Source organism: Monodelphis domestica, chromosome 1 (assembly GCF_027887165.1).
Source record: "Monodelphis domestica isolate mMonDom1 chromosome 1, mMonDom1.pri, whole genome shotgun sequence".
NCBI lineage: Eukaryota > Metazoa > Chordata > Mammalia > Didelphimorphia > Didelphidae > Monodelphis > Monodelphis domestica.
Window position 1 is genome coordinate 582395843 of NC_077227.1, and position 21304 is coordinate 582417146.

A 21304-nucleotide genomic window follows, 5' to 3' on the forward strand; every position below is an offset into this window, starting at 1 on the left:
AGAATGGGGAAAGGTCATGGAGAGGCCCTGTCCAAAGGCTGAGGCAAAAGCTGGAACCAAAATGCCTCCTGAATGGCTGACTCTCAAGTCATAGAAAAGTTATTCTTGGTGATCTACTTCCCACCTTGTAGCCCCAAATCATCTTCAACACCCCCTCCCCCCCCATCCACTGCAAAGCCCAGGAAAAGAGAATTTTATTCTGAACAAGACTGAGGATTCTTAGAGGGAAAGGGACCTGGGCTCAAGAGTGATAAGGAAACTCAACCAGCAGGTCAAGGAGTCCTTACTTGGGAGACATTGCCTCCTTTCTAGATTATAATGCCCACAAAGGGTGGTTCCAAGTCCTGAAACCAGTTTTACCTTAAGAATTTGCACATATGGCAGGTTGTCCGGGCCAATCTTACTTCCATTCACCTCGATGTGCTTTAGCCACTGGATGTGAGGCTGTGGGTCACTGTACACCTTGCACATAAACTCCACATTGCTGCCTAAAGCCACAGTTTTATTGGCAGGTAATCCAGCCTGCAGGATGGGTCGGTGAGGTGACCTCTCTACAGAGAAGAAAGGGAAGGAGAAACAGGAAAATGCTGGTCATGCCTGAAAGCGATTTAGTTCTCACAAGAAAGCAAAGAGAACTGTAGCCTGGACACCATTCCTGACTCACTCACTGATCTCCACCTGGATCCTAGAATTTGAAGGCAGCACTCCCTAAGCAATGAGCAGGGCTTTTCCAATGCCTCTTAGTGAAAGGAGTCAGAAAAATTCTCACTCCCACTGGCCCTCAGAAAAAGACAATTATCTTGAAATAATCCCATTTTTTAAGACTCCTAAAATTTTAAGTACATGCTTATTAGATGGTATGTTCATTTCTGGAAATTTGAAATTAAGAAAACCCTCAGAAGGCATGATCTTAACTCATCTCTGCCTCACACCTCAAGCTCACACCTCATACCGTCTCCTGTACATATCTATTTCCCATGTCTATATCATCTTCAGTGGAAATGGGAAATAATCACTTACTACTATCACTAAATATTTATTGAATACTTGCTATATGTAGGAAACTATACTAGACAACAGGAAAGTCACAAAGATGCAGAAGATCCAGTCTGCCCTCAGTAGTTACAGAAACCCTCTTTTCTACTTCTAGCCATCTTTTTCCCCAAGCTCCTAAATCCTTGGCCTTCTCCTCAAAGTATCTAGTTCTCAAATCTGTCCCTCATTCTTGTTATTCTCCTTACCTACAACATCCAGCTGGTAGGTATGGTTAATGCTGCCATATTCATTCTCTACAATGCAAGTGTAGTTGCCTTTATCAGATGGCACCACCGAATCCATTATGATGCTCCAGGTGGCATAGCGGACCTGAAAAGGAAGCAAGAGTGAACCACTGAGAGGCTAGACATAGGCAGGGCATTAAATCAGCCTACTACATTGATGGTGTCATCCCTCCAACCTAAAATCTTGTGGCCCAAGGAACCATTGTTCCTGTCACTCAGACTTGAAACCTAGGCATCCATCATCCTTGGCTCCTTACTCTCTTTCACTCCCCAAATCCAATCAGTTGCCGAATTCTATCATTTGTACTTTTACAATATCTCTCTTATATGATCCCTTCTCTCCTTTGAAAATGTCATCATTCAGGTCATCCTCATCACCTTCGGTCTAGACTACTACAGTAGCCCTTGGCTGTTCCTCTCTCTCTCCATTCTAGTACATATTCCTCTGAGCTGTCAAAACAACCTTCATAATATACAGGTCTGATGATGTCCCTTGTTCCCTGCCCCTTTCTGTTCAATAAACTCAAGTGGTTTCCTTATTATCTAAACACTAAAATATAAAATCCTTTGACTTTTAAAGACCTTCTCTTATCTTTTCATTTTTTTTTAGCTTTTACTTTCTGTCTTAGAATCAATACTGTGTATTGACTTGCTCAGGGTCACACAGCTAGGAATTATATGAAGTCATATTTGAACCCAGGACTTCCCATTTCCAGGTCTGCCCTCTGTATGCACTGAAGTACCTAGCTGTCTCTTTTCAATCATCTTATACCTTACTCTCCTCCATATACTCTGATCCAGTGACACTGAGCTTCTTACTGTTTCTTGTAAAAAATGGTCCCCTATGTCTGGAATTTCTCTCTCCTCTTCTCCATTTTCCAACTTTCTTAGCTTCCTTCAAGTCTCAGCTAAAATCTTGCCTTTTATAAGAAGTCTTTCTGAGCTCCCTTCATGTCAGAGACTTCTCTTTGGGATTATTTCCAACCAGTCCTACATATTGGGGCAGCTAGGTAGCACACTGGATAAAGCCCCAGGCTCAGAGTCAGGAGGACCTAGGTCCAAATCTGGCCATAGACACTTCCTAGCTGTGTGACCTCATTCAAGTCACTTAACTCCATTTGCCTAATCCTTGCCCTTCTGTTACTAAAAACTGTTACCAAGACAAAAAGTAAGGGTTTGGAAAAAAATCCTGCATATATCTTATGTATACATCATTGTTTGCATGGTAGTCTCCCTGTTAGTTACTGAACTCTTTGAGAGCAAAGGCTGTTTTTTTGCCTGTTTTTTTATCCCCCGCACTTAGCACAGTGTCTGGCACATAGTAGGTTCTTCATAAATGCTTGATTGTTCTTCCAACCCCCATCAGCTCTTGTCCCTGTATCCCCTATTTATCTTCCCAACAACCCCCCATGTAGCCATACCTTGTAGCCCCCAATTCGGTGGTCAGGTTTGAATTCTTTGCCATTCTTCAGCCAACGCAGAGTGGGGTTAGGAGTGCCATTTGAAGGGCATTTGAACTTCACTGTTTTAGCTGCTGGTACTGCGTGCAATTTCTTTTCCATCTTTTCTGGTGATGTCCAGTATGGAGCCACGGCTACCAAGGCCAAAGGTGAACCAAGAGAAATAGAAGGGAAATCAGCCAGAACAGGGAGCAAGAATATTGGGTCGGTGCTACGTGATACATCTTTCAGAATGATCCTGATGCCAGGCATACTCTCTGGCAAAAGTGACTGGGCATTGCCTACATGGCCCCAAGTAAACTATTCCCAGCTGGATCATTCAAAGAATTGTTTCACAGCTATGTTCCATCAAAGCCCACCATCCTTCCCTGCCACATGTCTGAGGCAACTAACTGCATTTTGGGGCACCCAGTGCCTCTCCAGTCTTTCCACAGAGGCTCCTGCAGACTCCAATCAGTTTTAATGATCTCTGGGTACAATTCTCTAATCCTTCCCTGCTTCCACACCCTGACCTTCCCCAAACCCCCAGTTTCCACAGGTAATAAAGTAGAAAACAGTGTCTCACGCGTACGGTTTGGCTTAGTGTTATCTGACTCTTTCTCCTCTGATGAGGAGTCATCATCATCATCATCATCCTCTGAGGAAGGAAGAGCATCTGTGGAGGAAGAGGAAGAAGCATTTGGGGTTATTTCCAAGGAAGAAAGGTGCTCCTCAGTCTCTCCAAATCATACTAAGAACTAAACCCCATGCCTATCCAGATTCATAAATATAGATGACCTCTGAAAACAACTTACCCTTAAGGACTTACCCTTCCAATGTAATAGCAATTGTTTAACAGTTACCAGGAGTTCACGTGCCCACCCTCATCCCCTCACTCAAATTCACTCCATGCCTCAGCCCTGCCTTCAGGCCCAAACTGCCCAGAAAAGCTCCCCATCATGAATTACGTAGACTTATAGCAACTGCCTTCTAATGAACATGGTGACATATATCAACCATCTCTCCTCATTCTCAACCTTAACTCTGGGGACCACAGATATTCCTGATGACAGAGTATTCCTGGGACAGAATAGAGACTGTCAGGCAGATTGCAACCTTTTTTGGAGCTCCTAAACTTCAGAGCTTATCCCTAAGACCACTGTGACAACATAGTAAGTAAGTAGTGCCCCTTTCCTCTAGCCACAATTTGGGCTTTCTGAGCTGCTTTTCTTTAAGAGCAAAACCCCCACTTTGTACGAATGCCTCTGCCAGTTGCATTCCCCAACAAGCACTCCCTGAGCAGGAACAAGAAGAGTCTTCAGCACAGACCTTCCAGCTCCAGCCTGGTGGTCAGTTTTTCAATAACCAGCCAAGGTGATGTCAGATACTTTCCCAATTCCTCCTAGTGCTTCTGAGAGGAGCTGATGGCTTTAGGACACATGTATGTCTTCAATGATGCCTGCTGGCTAGGAGGTACAAGTCTAGTTTTCTGAGATTCATGGATGTTTCACAGAAATCCTCATCATGCCCCCTCAAGCCTGCTTTGGTTAAAGTTTCACTCTTGCACCTTGACAGTGGCAGAATCTTTAAAGAAGCCAATGCCACAGTGCCCTATGGATCCCTGCAATAAATAGCTCAGGGGGAAAATGACCACTGATATTCTCTTTGTGGCTTGGCAAGGAGAGGCTATGGATGTGGCCAGGTTCCTCTCACTGTCACTCAGACAGCTCTATTGAGATGGGGTCGCTGCCCTGTGGGTACCAAGGCTGAAAGATGTCAGCTGTCTAATGGCAGCTGAGGGCCAACTGGCACCCTAGAAATCTGGGCACACTGTGGCTGTGAGGATTCAGTGAGATGCTTACTATTTAGGAACAGTCAGCTACTGTTCTAAGAAAGATGGAAGATCTTGAGCCCCTCAGTCTCTTCCACGGGGCTCTCATCACCTGAGAGCTAAGCCAGGCGGTGGGCAGGCGGGCAGCAGAGGTTAGTACTGGGTCAGCAGCTCTGAAGCAGAATGGGGAGGGGAGGCGGGAAACCATGAAAGGGTAAGGGGGCATCACCTTCCCATGAGTCCCTCAAAGAGGCGGGGCGGGGCGCTGCTACCAACCTGAGACATTGACGGAGAAGTAGGTGACGTCGCTGCCTGAGGGGCTGTTGGTCATACAGGCGTAGAGCCCGGAATCCGAGGGGACGGCATCCCGCACCTCTACCTCCTCCCCTGTGATGCGGGTGCGGTTGTTCTCCACAAGCTGCACCCCGTCCCGGAGCCAGTTGATGCTTTGAACATCCTCCCTCAGCCGACAGCGAAGCTGCAACAGGTCACCAGGGTGCGCCAGAGAGGACTCCACTTCCACGGGGGCTCCCCAGGGCAGGGCTGCCGCCACCCGCCACCCGCAGAGGCAGGAGGGAGAAGAGATAGGGAAGGGGGGAAGGGAAGAAGGGAAGAGACAAAGGGCATTACACTAGCTGAGTATGAGCCATGGCATCCAAAGAACCGCTGGCTCGAAGGACCAGAATCCCCTTCTCCACCTCTTTCCCAACCGACTCTCTCAGAGTTTAGGAAGAAAAAAGCAGAAGTTAGAAAGCAGCTGCGGCAGCATTAAGCATTTCATTTCATGTTTCATTTCCCTCAATCCTAAGGGAAATGGCTAGCTATCCCAGGCTCTTTCCTCCCCACCCAGCATCCCTCTGCAGTCAGGGTATCTTCTCTCCCCACGCCTACTGGCTGGCTGCCAAGAGCAGTCACTTCCTGGGGGACATGGCCCCCAATTCCCATTTTAGTACTACCTTGCTCTTGACTTATTCCCTAATGGCAGCTGAACACACCCTGCTCCAAAGAAAAGCATTGCCCGTATTCCTTCTCGCCCCCCCCTCCCCTGAACTTGAAGAAAGCAGCTTGTTACCCAGGGGGCAGGAGAATGCTTAAATAATTCGTAGAGTGCAGGGTCTGGAACCACAAGGCTAACACTTCTGTAAGAGTGACAGCCCAGGGAGAGGTCAGCTTAGGAGAACCTCCAGTTAACAGGTGTCGGGGCCCAAGGATTCCTAGCGTTCTACAATATTAGAAACAGAGGCTAGCAGCTGCCACAAAGCCCCACACTTGCCCTGGCAGCATAAGGCTGTTGTACACAAAGGTCCTTTCTCCTCATCCTATCATTCAGGCTTACTCTCTCAAGCTATACCACCCCCACCCCATCCCACCCCCATAAACACCCCCCCCCAGATCCTCACCCACTTCTCCTCCCAGGCAATGTAACAGAGCTGACTGCTGAGAGAGCTAGTCATGGCAGCCAAGGATCAGGGAGCCCCCCTCAAGAAGGAAACCTAGTTCTCTACCTCTCTCTAACAACCAGCAGGTCTTGCCATTCGTTACCTACATACACATATGTGGAGATATACCAAGAAATGTCCTCTAGCTGAGTATGTCCTCTAGTCCAAAGGTCTTCTAGACAAGTCCTCTGACACCACCCCAATACTCCTTGAACTTCCTTGTTCAGTGTGGAAATGAAGCGCTGATTTCTGATGCTACAAACACAGCTCCCCAACTATCTTCCTGTCTACCACCCTACTTGAGGGCCTAAACAGTAGCTAAATTATTCCCCAATATTGTCCTCCTGTGAGAGACTCAAGGGATACTTATAAAGGTCTAAAAAAGCCTGGGGGCTGTGGTGGTGGTGGTTGTTGTTGGTTGAAAAGGGACCTTAGAGATCAAATCTGCTCCCCGCTCCCAACCCCATTTTATAGAAGTGGAAAAACCAAAGCCCAGAGAAATGAAATGATTTGCCTAAGGTCACACACTGTGCCAAATCCATTATTATTTTTTAAGTTAATTAATTCATTTTTAAAGAATGTTTTTCTATGGTTACTTGACTCCTGTTGTTTCCCTCCCCTGTCCCTCCCCCCCCCCCCCCAGCTGACAAGCAATTCCACTGGTTTATACATGTCTTATTACTCAAAACCTATTTCCATATTTGTCATATTTGTCATAGTGTGATCTTAAAAAAAATTTTAACTCCCCCCATCATATGCCCATAGAAGCAATTGATAAATGCCAGATCCATTATTAAAAATCATGTCATCTGATGAACAAATCTAGTGTTCTCTCTGCCACCACTCACTGTGCTAGAATTTGTTCAAAACTGAAATGTTCCTATTTGGCATTGCTCATTTAAAATAGACTCCCCTCACCCCCTTTAATAAAGAGCAGTGCTTTAGCAGGCTTGTGTTAATATAAGTAGATATACATATGTATATCACAATTATATCATCACATCCCTATCCCCTTCCCCCCCAAGAAAATGATGCATTTTAAACCTCTTTCTGAAGGGGGGAAGGGCAAGAGAAACATCTGTTAGAAAACCTCCGGCCTGTTTAAAGACAGCTACCCTACATGACCCAACAACCTTCATGGAACCTACTGAGTAAGACACCAAGGTGGCTAGATCAGAATAACGATTTTTAAAAATAAGTTCTGTGGTTTGAAAAAGACGCTATTCTTTATATTTTAAAGTCTGTGGTATTGCCCACCTTGGGCAATAAGAAGCAATTGAGAGAGGCCAGCCACCCTTCAAGGAAAACAGCAAACACTTTTATTGATCAAGTCTCATTTCCCCCAAATGACCTCACTGATTAAATATTTTGCCTGTCTTGATCTGTACCAAGTTACCAGCCTTTGGACAAACAGTGAACTCAAATTCTTAGCCTCTGGCATCATATAATTTGACTTCAACGGGTCCCAAGGACAAGAAGTGCCAAGGAAAGCAAATGGCATTTTCCCGAAGAGGAAAGAAAGAGAGAGAGAGAGAGAGAGAGAGAGAGAGAGAGAGAGAGAGAGAGAGAGAGAGAGAGAGAGAGAGAGAGAGAGAGAGAGAGAGAGAGAGAGAAAGGAAGGAAGGAAGGAAGGAAGGAAGGAAGGAAGGAAGGAAGGAAGGAAGGAAGGAAGGAAGGAAGGAAGGAAGGAAGGAAGGAAGGAAGGAAGGAAGGAAGGAAGGAAGGAAGGAAGGAAGGAAGGAAGAAAAAGAAAGAAAGGCCTGGCCCTGCTAAGACAGTCTTTGCCTCATTACAACTTGGATTGAAGACAAAATGCTTCCCACCTGTCCCAGAGCAGTCTGCAAACAAAACTCCTCTGTCTCATACATATAGGCCTCTGGGCTCAATGGTCCTTCCCCCCACTCCCCTTGCTGTTTTTGGTGCACCAAGTCTCCTTCCAAATGTCTCTGGGATTTCTCTCCTTTTCTCTGCTCCTACTGTCTCTTCCTAAGTCCAGGTCCTCACCATATCATGACTCCCTGATGCTCTTACCAGCTTCTTCTGGTCCCACATACTGCAGCCAGATTAATCTCCCTAAAATGCTTTTGTTCCATTACTGTCTTGCTCAAGAATATACATTAATTATACTATAGTAAAATTAAACTCCTTGGTCTGGCACTCAAGGCTCTCCCTAATCTGGATTCACTTTACCAAATAAGTATTCTTATTTCCTCTTGCTACATTTTAGCCATGTATATCTTCTCACTGGCCTTCCCAACAATACACCACATTCCAAGTCCAGTAATTGAGCCATTTCATAACTCATGCTTGTTATACATTATTAGCTATTGGTCTCTTCCCTCTTCTCTGCCTCTCTGATTTTTTTACCCATCCTGTACGGACCAGCTAATAACCTCAATGAAGCCTGTTCCATTCTGATTTCTTCCTTAGAAATCCAAGATGGGAAGCTAAGAGTTAGAAGCTGTAATTTGATTCAATCTCTTTGATTTTATAGATGAAGAAACTGAGACTCAGAAAAAATTAAATGGTTTGACCAAGATCATATATATACTTGGTATCAATGCCAAGACCAGAACCCTGGTTTCCTGACTCAAAGTTCCAAGATTCTTTCCAACATACCATACTATCTCCACTCAGTGCATCAATTTAATCATATGCTGTCATGCTGTTTGTTTTTTTCCCCCAAATCCTTACTTTCTGTCTTAGTATCAGTTGTTTTTGTTGTTGTTGTTTGTTTAATTCTTACCTTCCATCTTAGAATCAATACTTTGTTTTGGTTCCAAGGCAGAAGAATGGTAAACTCTAGGCAATGGAGGTTAAGTAACTTGTCCAGGGTCATAGAGCTATGAAGTATCTGATATGAGCCCAGATCCTCCTGACTCCAGGCCTGGTGCTTTATCCACTAAGCCACCTAGCTGCATGGGTCATGTCTTCTTAATGAAACTCCAGTGGCTCCCTATTACCTCCATGTTCAAATATAAAGTTGTTCGTTCAGCATTTATACCTCTTCACGATCTGGTCATTTCCAATTTTCTTTCATTCTATTGCCTCCATGCATATTGTGATCTAGCCATACTGGTCCATTAGCTGTTCCTTAAATATGACACGCCATCTTCTATTTCTGTGTTTTCCATGATTGGAATGTTCTCTTTCCTGAAGATGCAACTCAAATACCCCACCCCCTTCTGTCTTTCCAGATCCCTACTTGCCATCTCCTTCTCTGTATTCATTTACATTGTATATACTGATTCACACATCTATGTTGTCTCCTCCCTTCCCTCATTCCTCCACTAAATCGAAAGCTTCTTGTAGGCAGGAATTGTTTTTGATTTTTTTTTTTAATGCATATCCAATGCCTGAATTCTGACTCTCTGGATTTTCTGTACCATGCATGCCCTAGAAATCTCTTTACCTTGGAAGTTCACTTTACCCCTGGACTTCTTGCATTGGAAGTACCCTCTGCCCTTTGTAGCCTTTGCCTCTGATTGGCTGGCTTCCCCCCATTTTAAGGAGAATGGCCAGGCAAGCTATGCCTTCATTTCTCTCTAGTCTGTACTGTTGACTCAGGAATTTCTCTACCTGTCCCCTTGTGGACACACCTCTCTCCCTTCCTTTTATGTGTTCACTCCTCCTTAAAACATAAGCTTCCTGAAGGCAAGAACTGTCTTTCTTTCTCTGTATTTGCATCCCCCATTGCTGAATACAGTGTCTGGCACATAGTAAGTGCTTAATAAATGCTTTTTGATTAACTATTCTGTTATTTTAACTGCCAAATGTGTTTATATTATGTTTCAAAGAAGAGATTATGTTAATTGGAACATTTGTACTTCCTCTTTATCCATCTCCAGTGATATATATATACATATATATGTACTTATATACATATATATTAGATGTTCAGTAATTTTCCCAACAAACACTTTTTTAAACTGAATTTTACATCTGACAACAGCATGAGTTGCTGTTGCTAATGACAACCTAGAGTTGAAGAAAATCTTTAGTGCTTTTTGTCAATGTTCAGTATGATTTAGGGTAAGTAGATTAACATTTCTGTGCCTTGTTTCTCAATTTGTAAGTCAGGAATAAGAAGATGCATCACAGAGAGGGCAGCTAGGTGATTCAGTAGGCAGAGTGCCAGACCTGGGGACAGAGGTCCTGGGTTCAAATCTAGCCTCAGCACTTCCTAGCTGTGTGACCCTGGGCAAGTCACTTAACCCCAGTTGCGTAGCCCTTACAGCTCTTCTGCTTTGGAACCTATACTCAGTATTTATTTTAAGACAAAAGGTAAGGTTAAAAAAAAAGATGCATCACAGAAATGTTGCAAAGCTAATGGCTCTATTTGCCTAACTCCCTGTTTGCATGCCCATCTTTCTATTTACTTATGTAAGGAAGACTGATTTGGAGACTAGGTATCATCTGAAGCTTCTTGATTCATTGGTCTCAAACCAATCAGTAGTTATCACAGCCAAGCTCTCCTTTTGTCTCAGTGTACACTATTGGGGGTTAAGTCAAGGATACTTAGCTTTTTTTATATCTGCCCTCCATACCAAACATGACCAACCATGGCTGTCTAGGCACTGATACTGCCATTCTATGTTAGCAACCAGATGTTGGCCAGAGATGAGTTAACTGTGGACTTGAGCTGACTGTAGCTAAGAACACTGGAATGAAAGGGAGAGATAGGTTGAAGGTCAGCCTTGGTTAAAACCAAAAGCTCAGTCCCAGTCTGCCCTTGAAGGGAGAGCCTGGGAGATGAGTTATATTAGGAGAGCCAGGTGATAATTATTGACAAGCTAGAGAGTATCAAAAGGAGAGTACTTAAAATAAGACCCTATGAAGACCCATGGAAAGAACTGATGAAGTTTAATCTGGAAAAAATGACAGAAGACATCCTAAACTTGTCTTCAAATATTTGAATGGCTGTCAATATTGACTGAACAACTCAACTTATTCTGCTTGGCTCCATAAAGCAGAAAAAAAAGAAGTAATGGGTAGAAGTTATGAGAAGGAAGATTTTAGACTGATATGGGAAAAAAGTATCATAATGATCATAACTGTCTGGGAGAAAAATTGGCTGCTTTGGTAGAGAGTAAGCTCAACATCACAGAGAATCTTCACGGGAAGTGTAGGTATTGAGGATATTGTAAAGGAGATCCCTTTTTAGATATGGATTTGAAACAAATGACCTCTAGTTATTTACTCTAGTCTAGCTTCTATGATTCTCTAGTACAGAGATGTCAAGCATGCTGCCATGCAAAAATATGAGTTGGAAATAACAAAAGAAATAAAAATACAATAGGATACAGATAATGCTAATATGTGGTTTTCTAAGTCAGTATGAAGTTCCTTATATATGGTTTAGTGGTCCCTGTTTCTGTTTGAGTTTGACACCATTGCTCTAGCATTATTATTACTTTAAGGAAAGGCAGAGATGATGCTGGAGTTGTAGACTTCAGGAAATGAGGTCAATTCAAATCTTTATTAAGTGCAAGGAATTGTATTTGGGCACTGGGGGTGGAATGATGAAGTAATAACTAACACATATGGCACTCCAAAGCTTATGAAGAATTTTACATGAGTCCAGATTGCTCTCACATTTACCTACTCAAATGCATGCTTTTTTACCCTTTAAGGACTGAGGGCACTGGAGCAGGGGAACACCACAATGGCAAGAAAATAGAGGGGCCTGTTAGGGTACTGGACCAGCCTAAACTCTTAAGGCAATTTAAGTGCAGAAGAAGATCCTGGGACAATGGAGATAAAAACCTACACCACAGATATCGTCTACTAGGTAGCTTCTTCAGTTCTTTCTCACATTTACCTCCACCAATCTCTCCGTTCTTTTATTTTTGTAAAAGATTTGGTAAAATGACACCTTTTAAGTGGGCTGAAGACTTACAAGAGCAGGAATACACCTCAAGGAAATAGCTGGTTAAGACAGCAAATTCCTAGGGTAGACTCTGTTCCCAATTTCCTTTAAACCTGGGAAAAGATTTGTTGCTAAACCTGGGTCCATGCAAATCAAGCTACTTTTAATCCTATCTCTTTCCCATTTCCCCCAAACACTATTGCTTTGTAACCTAAAACAAGCCAGCAGGTGTGGTATTTTGCTGGTGGCAGGACTGGCTTGAAGCCTTCCCATGCTCTCACTGTAAATAGTTTGGTTCAAAGTTGAAAAAGGCAAAAGGTCCAACCTATTCTTCACTGACTTTTGTTTCTTTTACCCTCCAAATGTATTGTGTGTTGGGGGGTGGGGTGGGCACTGTGTGCTTAGTGGGGGTTTCTTGAGGAGGCTCTTCTCAAGAGAGAGAAAGGGAAAAAGAGAGACACAGGAAGAGGTTCAGACACATCCAGACGCCATTCTTGTGGCAAAGGAAAAGACTAGAATCTCTTCAACTCAAATGCCATATTCATTTAAGTGCTATGCACACAACTAGGTGGCATAGTAGGTAAAGGGCCAAGCCTAGAGTCAGGAAGACTCATCCTCCTGAGCTTAAATCTGGTCTCAGACATTTTACTAGTTGTGTGACCCTGGGCAAATCATTTAACTCTGTCTCAGTTTCCTCGTCTGTAAAATGAGTAAGAGAAGGAAATGGCAAACCACTATAATATCTCTGCCAAGACAACACTAATTAGGGTCACAAAGAGTTGGGCACAAGTGAAACACCTGAACAAGAGTCAAGTATTGTATAAGGGGTCATGTGGAAGGAACTCTTTGCCTTTGAAGAAACATGAAATATACTCAAATGTTCTGAGATCTCATGGATTTAGAATTTCAAGGGGGTATCATAGGTTCTACAGTTAAAATTCCTCATTTTACAGATGAGGAATCTAAGGCTCAGAGAAATGGAATGACCTGCTCATAGGTGGTAGAAGGTGTCAGAGGTGAGATCCAAACCCAGATTCTCTTATCTTGAGGATGGGTTCTTAACCTGAAGTGCATTAAAAACAAACAAACAAACAAAAAACCGACCCTTACCTTCTACTCAGAAGTATCAATTCTGAGACAGAAGAGCAGCAAAGGCTAGGCAATGGGATTAAGTGATATCATGAAACAAGGTATCTGAGACTAGATATTTGAGCACAGATCCTCTACTGTGCTAACTACCTGCCTCATTCATGTTGTTGTTGTTTTAATTTTGATAACTACATTAGTAATTGGTTCCCTTGGGATACATAAATACATAAAATATGTATTTTATTTCTTGCATTTAGACATTATTTTGAGAAGGGGAACTTAGGTTTCAACAAGCTACTCTATTTCAAAAAAAGAAGTTAAAAACTCCAGATCTGGAGTCAGTTCTCTTTTTGTCTATCATCCTGGATGCTCCCTCCAATGACAGAAATTCACATCAAAACTCATCCATGCCTGCCCACCATTGTCCATGTTTTTCCATAATTTTTGCCAGGGATAGGGGGTGAGGGAAACCTTCATTACTTTCTCCTGACGTCTTGAGGTGATCAATGGAGGTCTTTTGCTCTCTCTTATCTTTCACGCTCACCACATGGCCACTCCATCTTTTCTTCCTATAATATATTTCCCCGATGATATCTTCTTTACATGTTTTCTTGGAAGTCCTTCATTTAGTTATATGTTGCATATTTGAATGTAGTATATTCATAGGATCATAGATTTGGGGCTGGAAAGGACCTTAGAAGACATCTAGTTCAACATTTTCCTTTCTGAGTTGAGGAAATTGTGGCCCAAAATTATTTCCCTACCGTCACATAGGTAGTAATGTGGGAGCCTGAACCCAAGTCCTTTGACTCCAAACCCAACACATCTCATATTAAAGCACACTTTCTCTCATGTAACATGTCAACAAGGAACATGAATTAAAACAACAACTAGAATTAGCTAGGTGGCCCAGTGAATAGCGTGCCAGGTCTGGAGTCCAAATTCAAATCCTGTCTCAGATTTTTACTGGTTAGTTGTATGACCTGGAATAGGTCACTTAATCTCTGTTTGCCTCAGTTAACTCAGCTGTAAAAATGAGAAGGTAATAAGAACACCAACCTCCCATAAACTTTCTGAGGATTAAATGAGACAATATTTGTAAATTGTTTTGCAAGTCTTGTTCCATGTGTTAGCTATAGTAATAATAATACTAATAATTGCCATTATTATTATTATACACAAACTTAGAAAAATTAACACACTAGCCCTGTTTCCAATACAGCCAATTTGATGGAACATTTGGGATATAACTTTACAAATTAACAAATTTTCCATGTTTTTATATAAATTTAAAGCTTATAATATTCTGAAGTATAAGACTGCAAGGTTTGGAATTAGAGAGAGCTGGGTTCAAGTACTCCATACTAGCTTTGGGATCCAGGGAAAGTCCCTGTATCTTTATGTGCTTCAGGCAACTCCCTAAGACTGACATCTACTGAACCAGGTATTCTTCTTACCCTGGGACCTAAAGAACCATAGATTTTTAGGGAGTCTGTGAACTTGAAAGGGGAGACAATATATTGTTATTTCCACTTACTTCTAACTGAAATTTGACTTTTCTTTTAATTATTTTAAAACATTATTCTGAAAAGCAAATCACACAGGCATCATCTTATTGCCTAAAGGGTCCATGACACAAAAAAGTGAAGAACTTCTCTACTAAATCATAAATAGATTGTGTTTCCCCATTCTGATAAAACCACAGAGCTTTCACATACTTAGGAAATATTCCAGAACACCACTCCCTCCTGCTTACTTCAGAATCACTGTGAGTGCTTCTTCCACCAATGATGAATGTAACCCCTTCTTGCCTTAATAAATGGTCTTCATGAATTGCTGTAGCCCAAAATAATTCTAGAGCTGGAAATAGCCTTAATCATCTAGACTAATCCCTTCAGCTGAGCCTCAGAGGGTAAAGTGCCTTGGTCTTGTTATTAGGCAACTAGTTGGTAGAAGAACCTAGAACTTTGGTCTCTTCATTTCTCGTTCTGGTGTAGTCATCATCCCCTTGGCTATAACAACCAATAACCAATAAAATGAAACTTTCCCATTCCTGGAAGGGAAAAGGAGGCATAGGTGTTTGAATTATAGGAGGATATAAAAGATATTATGATCAGATAATAGAAGATTAAACTGGGGAAATAACAGTTGTATCTCTCCTTTTTCACTCAAAATGCAGTTCAACTCGCTGTCATTGATGTTATCTCTGCTAGACTCTAACATACATTTTTGGAGGACAAGGGTTGGTTTTATGGTTTTGTTTTTTTGTTTCTCTGTGTCTGTACCACCTCACTGGGCCTGACACAAAGTAAGTAAACACTTAATAAATGCTTGTTAATGGAGTGATTGAGGCAGAAAGAGTTTGTATTCAGATCCCACTACCTACCTTGTTTGTTTACAAAGTCTCTCCAATTTGGAAGGCAGGGGAGAAAGGAGGGAATGGCTTAAAGGCAGGTTGGGTGGCAATTTTGAGGGTTAGGGAAGGATATTAAAAAGTATTATTACCTCTTCAGAGAGAGACCACAACCTCCTCTCAGCCCACACACTTTCCATTTCTTGATTCCCACCCACCAGCTTTAGACAAACAGGACCATTGATCCCAGATTAACACACATTTAGAGCACTCTGCTGGGCTCTAGATTCCAATTCCTTTTGCACCATTCCCACTGGGGCCTTAGGGTCTTGTCCCAATTGCTACATTATAATGTATTTCAATTTTCTAAGCACTTTCACATTCATTTTTTGTACACACAAGGAGCCCAAAGGAAAGAACAAATGCTCCTTCTTAGGGGGCATTGCCCATTATTTTTTTTATATCTAAATGCTCATATAATTGGGAGACGGAAAGTTTAAATAATTTACTTGGTGTCACAGTCAATTATTAAGTAATTATTAAGCACCTACCATTTATCAGGTACAGTTCTAGTGCATAGGATATAAGTATAAAGAATGAAATGACCTCTGTTCACAAGTGGGAGTACTACAAGTACATACAAAAATATATGCAGTAAAAGTATAAAGTTATTAAGGCCTTCCACACACAAAGTAGTCTGGGAAGGAGGGCACTAGAATGTGGGGGAGAAAGAAAGGCTTCATGCAGAAGTGCATGAGGGTCATCTTAAAGGAAGAGAAGGGCATTATGTGAAGGAGGCAGTGCATTCCAGGCACATGGGATGGTTAAAAGAATGGCGCCTGGAGACAGAAGATGGAGTGTTTAGTCTTAAGTAAGGAACACAGAAAGGGTCAGTTTGTCTGGATTGCAGAATGGGGGGAGTAAGGAGGCAGCATAATGTCTTTCCCCCCCTTTTTTAACCCTTACCTTCTGTCTTAGAATTAATGCCTTGTATTGGTTCCAAGGCAGAAGAGTGGTAAGGGCTAAGCAATGGGGGTCAAGTGACTTGCTCAGGGTCACAAAGCTAGGAAGTGTCTGAGGCCACATTTGAACCCAGGACCTGCTGTCTCTAGGTCTGGCTCTCAATCCACTGAGCTACCCAGCTGCTCCCAGTATGACATCTTAATAAGGCGGGAATGATATGTTAAGTGGGTAAGTGGCAGGCAGGACTAGAATCCATGTCACTTGACTCCCAGGCCTGGGCTACTTCCTGAGCTTGGTACTCATTGAGAATAAAAGGCTTTAAAGGCTACAAAGCAGAGAGCAGACCTGTCCCAATCCAGTTACAATCTGTTTTAGCCATAGACTGACAGTGCTACTATTTTGCCTTTATTGACTGCTTGGCTCACTCCCCAAACCAGGTATTTGAAACCTTCGTTCTCCTTAAGTTCTGAGCCTCGATTACAGCTTACAGCTGATGACCTCTAATGATCTGTTTTATTTCCCTGAGAAGGTTAAGAACATTTGGCAGAAGCAGCTAGTCACCCTTCTCCCCAGAACTGGTCCTCCTTCCCTACAATCTTAGAGATGTCACTCCTGCTCTGGAAAGTTGACTCACCGGGATGGCTACATCTGGGCTGTGCATTCCATTTCTTTTTCACCTCATAAGATCTTCACTTATCTTTTTCCAGGTCTAGCTTATTTAACTTCTTATCTTCCTTCTTTCCTATCAGCAAAATGCTCAAATTTCCTCTTTGATATTTCAAGGAGCTGTGATTTGCTTATGTGGGTAACTCTACCTCATGACTCCTCCATAATTTAGTAGAGAGGTTTTGGAGTTGTTGGGACAAAAGAATTCATCATCCCCAAAGGCAACCTGGTGGTCTGCCTCTGAATTTAGCTAGGTTAGGTGGAAGTGAAGAGAGGATGGGGTCCAAAAGAGACAGCTGGGTCTGGAATCAGGAAGACTTGAGTTCAAATCCAACCTCAGACAGCTGGGTGACCTTGGGCAAGTGACTTCTTTTGCCTTTGTTTCTTCAGTGGCAAGAGCTTTATAAATGCTTATTCCCTTCTCCCCTCATACTTGCAGACTTTTGAGCTTTGTAGGACCTACAGAGCTTGCTGTACTCTTCTGACATAGCCTTTGAGAATTTATGGTCACTTCTATTGTGTGATGAGGCACTAAACTAGAACTTCAGTGAAGGAATAATTTTTTTTAATTTTGGAAAATAGAAACAACTATCTTCCTGTAATCTGGCTTCCTTTCCCCGAACTGCTCTTCTACCTTTTGCAGATAAACTTCTGTAAATAGTCTCCAGCTGCCTCTATTTATTCACCACCCAATTCTCTAAATAGTTTCCTTTCTTCTTCACTACAGCATCATTGCAGGAAGATAATGATCTTCTATTGTCCAAAATTTTTTTTTTTAAGTTTCTACCCTTCTTAATCCTTCCTATGAACTGACATTTGTGGACTACATCTCTTCAGAGAAATGCAACTTCTAAAACATGACTTCCCTGATAGCTCTTTCTAGAAATCTGACTGTTCTTGCCTTTTCTACCTCCTCTCTCTAGTTATGGGTAATTTTCAAAGCTCTGTTTAGTCCCATGTCCCTCTCTCATTCACTCTTTCGGGGCTCACTCATTCATGATTTAAACTACAACCTCCATGTAAACACTTCCCAAACAAATATTTTCAGATCTCTTTCCCAAATATTCTGTCACCATCAGTGTTACTTGTGTGGAGGCCTAGATGCTTGGATTTTCCATCTCCTTTTAATCTATGATTCTAGAATATGAACCTGGAAACAATTTCACCTATTAAAGGGATCTCAGCATCCTCCTCTATAAAATAAAAGAGATGATCTCCAAAGTTGTCTTCATTTTTAAAATTCTATTACCTGTGACTATTTCTTCATCTGATGCTTTCAGCCAGAGCCTCATCTTTCCATGCTTACATAATTTCAACAGGCTTTTAACTAGCATTTCTGATTCTAATCTATCTCTTTCCTTTAATCAATCCTGTACATTATTTCCCACTATTCTCAAATACCATTTTCATGATTTACCTGTCCAGAACTCCTCAAAAGACTCCTTGGCTAGCTCCTATCATATCAATCAATGAATAAAGATATGTTGAGGTCCAGGGATAGATGCAAGGGAAGGAAGAACAAGACAAGGACCCCTTCCCTGAAGTAGTTTACAGTCTAGTTTTGGGAGATAAAGCTATTTATATATATACATATATATATATATAAAACTAAGGAAGATATCTATCATATTACCCAATTATAACATTAACATATTTTATTTATTATATTGACATATATTTATTGTTACAAAGTGCTTTATAGATACTTGGTCCCTATGGGGCAAGTACAGAAAATGTTATTCCCATTTTAGAGATAAGAAAACTGAAACAAAGTAATTAAGTAAATTACGGACTCCTCTAACATTAAGGTTAGAAGACTCTTAGAGAGTATTTGAAATCATAGCTTTAGAGCTGGAGGATGGACTATAAGAGCTCATTTAATCCAGTATCCTCAGTTTGAGAACCTCAGAGGGTGTGTTACTAGCTCATGAATACAGAGCCACTTTTAGGTAAGATCGGAACCCAAGCTGCCTACAAATATAGTGCTCTTAATACTTGTAGCCTGTTTCTTGGTCAAGATAACTGTAGGTAGTAAGTGGTTAAGTTAGGGCTCTAACACAGGTCTCCAGACCCTGAGTTCAATATTCTTCCCATTAAATCAGGCTAAACTTTAAACTATGATAAGTTGTGTGGTTCATATCAAATGTAACGTAAATGTAAATCCAAATTATTCAAGGTTTTTTATAAACTAGCTGCCTTCCACATCTCCCCCTTAGACCTTTCCAGATTCCTTTCCCCATCTATAATCTCTAACTCAGTCCCATCCACAGTAATAAGCCATTCTATTTACTAATTTCCTTTTTCCACAATCATCCCCCAAATATTAGAAAATGCCTCTTTTTAAAAGCAATCTTTTCCTTCTCTCTTCTTTAATTAACCTATTCACTCAACAAATTAGGAATCATTGGTGGGACACAAAGGAAAAAATAATCATTTCTGCTGCCCTCAAGGTGCTTACTTTCTTGTAAAATTCATAGCTAACATAAAACATTTCAAAAATCAACTTTCTTGTCATCAATAAGCATCTATTTAACATCTACTGTCTGCTAGGCACCGTGCTAAATGCTGGAGATTACAAGGGCCAATCCTTGATCTCAGGGAACTTAAAGTCTAATGAGAGAGACAACATGCAAACAACTATATACAAACAAGATATATACAGGCTAAATTCAAGATAGCCAACAGAGGGAAATCACTGGAGTTAAGGGGGATTGGGAACCCCTCTCCGTTTCTTGTGAGTAAACATATAGCTAGGAACTTTACAAAGCCTTAACTCCATTTCCCATCTCTTTTCTTGCTCTTTTATTTCTATATTAACCCAATCAATTTTTACTGTAATCATTCACTTATTTTCATCTTCCTTTACTAAAGAATTCCTCTACAAGGCTTGTCTCCAAGGCTGTGGCTGCATAGTGTATGTAAGCTTAGGCAGGTTCCCCCCAAGCTGGAAAGGCTTTGAGTCTAAGCCCAGTAATGGGTCCAGTAAAAGGCTGGGTGTGCCTGTTCTGAGAGGACCAGTAAAGATAACTTCAGAGGAGTTGATTCCTAGGGGGTTGGTCACCTGGTGATTAACTCTTTCTGCCACAACAGCTCAAAAAGTCCATCTACAAACGCACCCAGGGAGTATCTATACCAATTAAGTCAGGGATCCTTGAAATAATTCCATAATGCTTTGTTCTTTAGTTATTTGTGTGCTATATCTTGTCTCTAAAGTTGTAAGGACTCCTGTCACTACTTCTGCTATAACTGCTATTTGGTGGGCACAAACTTCTGTAATAATCTACTCCTTTGATAGTAACTGTACTCCTTGGGAGGACCAGGACGCTGCTGAGTGCTAGTAAAAGGCACACAGGATCAGAAAAAATCCATACTTCAATCAGTACCAAGAGGGTGGGAATGAGGATGTCATTCATCTCCTAATAACTATTCTTGAGTGAGTATTTCTAGTTATAAGAAGAAACTTGAGGGAGAAAGGCCTTTCTAAGTGGGGAGGGGGGTGGAGACTGGTGGTCTAGGGGTGTTTACAATCCTGGCACAAACTCTCCAGCTAAATGAGGGGGCAATTGTGGGTGGGGGAGGAACTCAGGGTGGCTTTGAAAGGAACTCAAAAGGAAGACAGAGCAGCACAGCAGGGCTCCGGGAACCCTCTGTAGAGGTTTTTTATTACTTTATTTTGGCTTTGAAATGGAACTGAAAACTTACTTTGGTCTGGCAAAGGCCAGACCAGATGGGGTGAAATCACCAAAGCCCCTAGTGAGAACTTCCTTGAGTAGAAGGGTCTGGGGGAATGGGCAGCCTTGGAGAGCCATAATTTCATGACTATTTCTCCATCTCCATCAAGGAAAGGAATGCTGTGGAAATGGGGAGCAAAGGGGTGAAAAGAGAGGATGGTAAGAACCTGGGGAAAGGGGGCTGATACTCCTTAGCTCAGAAACATTCATTAGCCTCGCCAGGCCTTGGGGATTTGGAGTTAGATGGGCTTTTTTTCTTTTTTTTTTTTAATGGAAGGAGGGAAAGGAGGAAGAAGCATTTTGCATGCAAATGGGCGGCTGCCAGAGGATCCCATTAAAATGTAAAAACTCCACATTCAGCCCGACAAAACGGTGCAAACTGCTGTGTTTGCCAGAGGGCCAGCAATAAAGCTCCCAACAAAGGGGCTGGGGGAACAATGGCGGCTGAATGGCCTCTGTCAGCAGGTCCTCTCTCTCGTTGCCATGGCGACCCCACTGGGGCTTACTAAAGGTATTTCCTGAAGAGAAAAGGCAGCACACACATGCCCAGCAGCCCTGCTAATCCTGACAGGAAGCCCTTGCCATTCAGCAGCCCAGGGGCTTGGGGGTGGGGGGGGTCAAGGGTCTGGGGTTTTGTTTTGTTT

At 42.1% G+C, this 21304-nt stretch overlaps 1 protein-coding gene across 7 annotated transcripts in view; it reads right to left on the bottom strand.

Moving 5' to 3' along the window:
* FGFR1 (fibroblast growth factor receptor 1) overlaps positions 1 to 21304 on the bottom strand; it is a 73647-nt gene that overhangs the window by 11513 nt on the left and 40830 nt on the right. For 2 of the 7 annotated variants that reach the window (XM_056813522.1, XM_056813521.1), the window contains exons 3-7: positions 4827 to 5093; positions 3312 to 3395; positions 2702 to 2874; positions 1242 to 1365; positions 361 to 551 (exon numbers count right to left, since the gene is read on the bottom strand). In XM_056813522.1, coding sequence (XP_056669500.1) covers positions 361 to 551; positions 1242 to 1365; positions 2702 to 2874; positions 3312 to 3395; positions 4827 to 5093 — 839 coding nt within the window. Of the gene's footprint in view, positions 1 to 360; positions 552 to 1241; positions 1366 to 2701; positions 2875 to 3305; positions 3396 to 4826; positions 5094 to 21304 lie in introns of all 7 variants that reach the window. The other 5 variants (XM_056813520.1, XM_056813519.1, XM_056813525.1 and 2 more) reach the window with 3 other exon arrangements.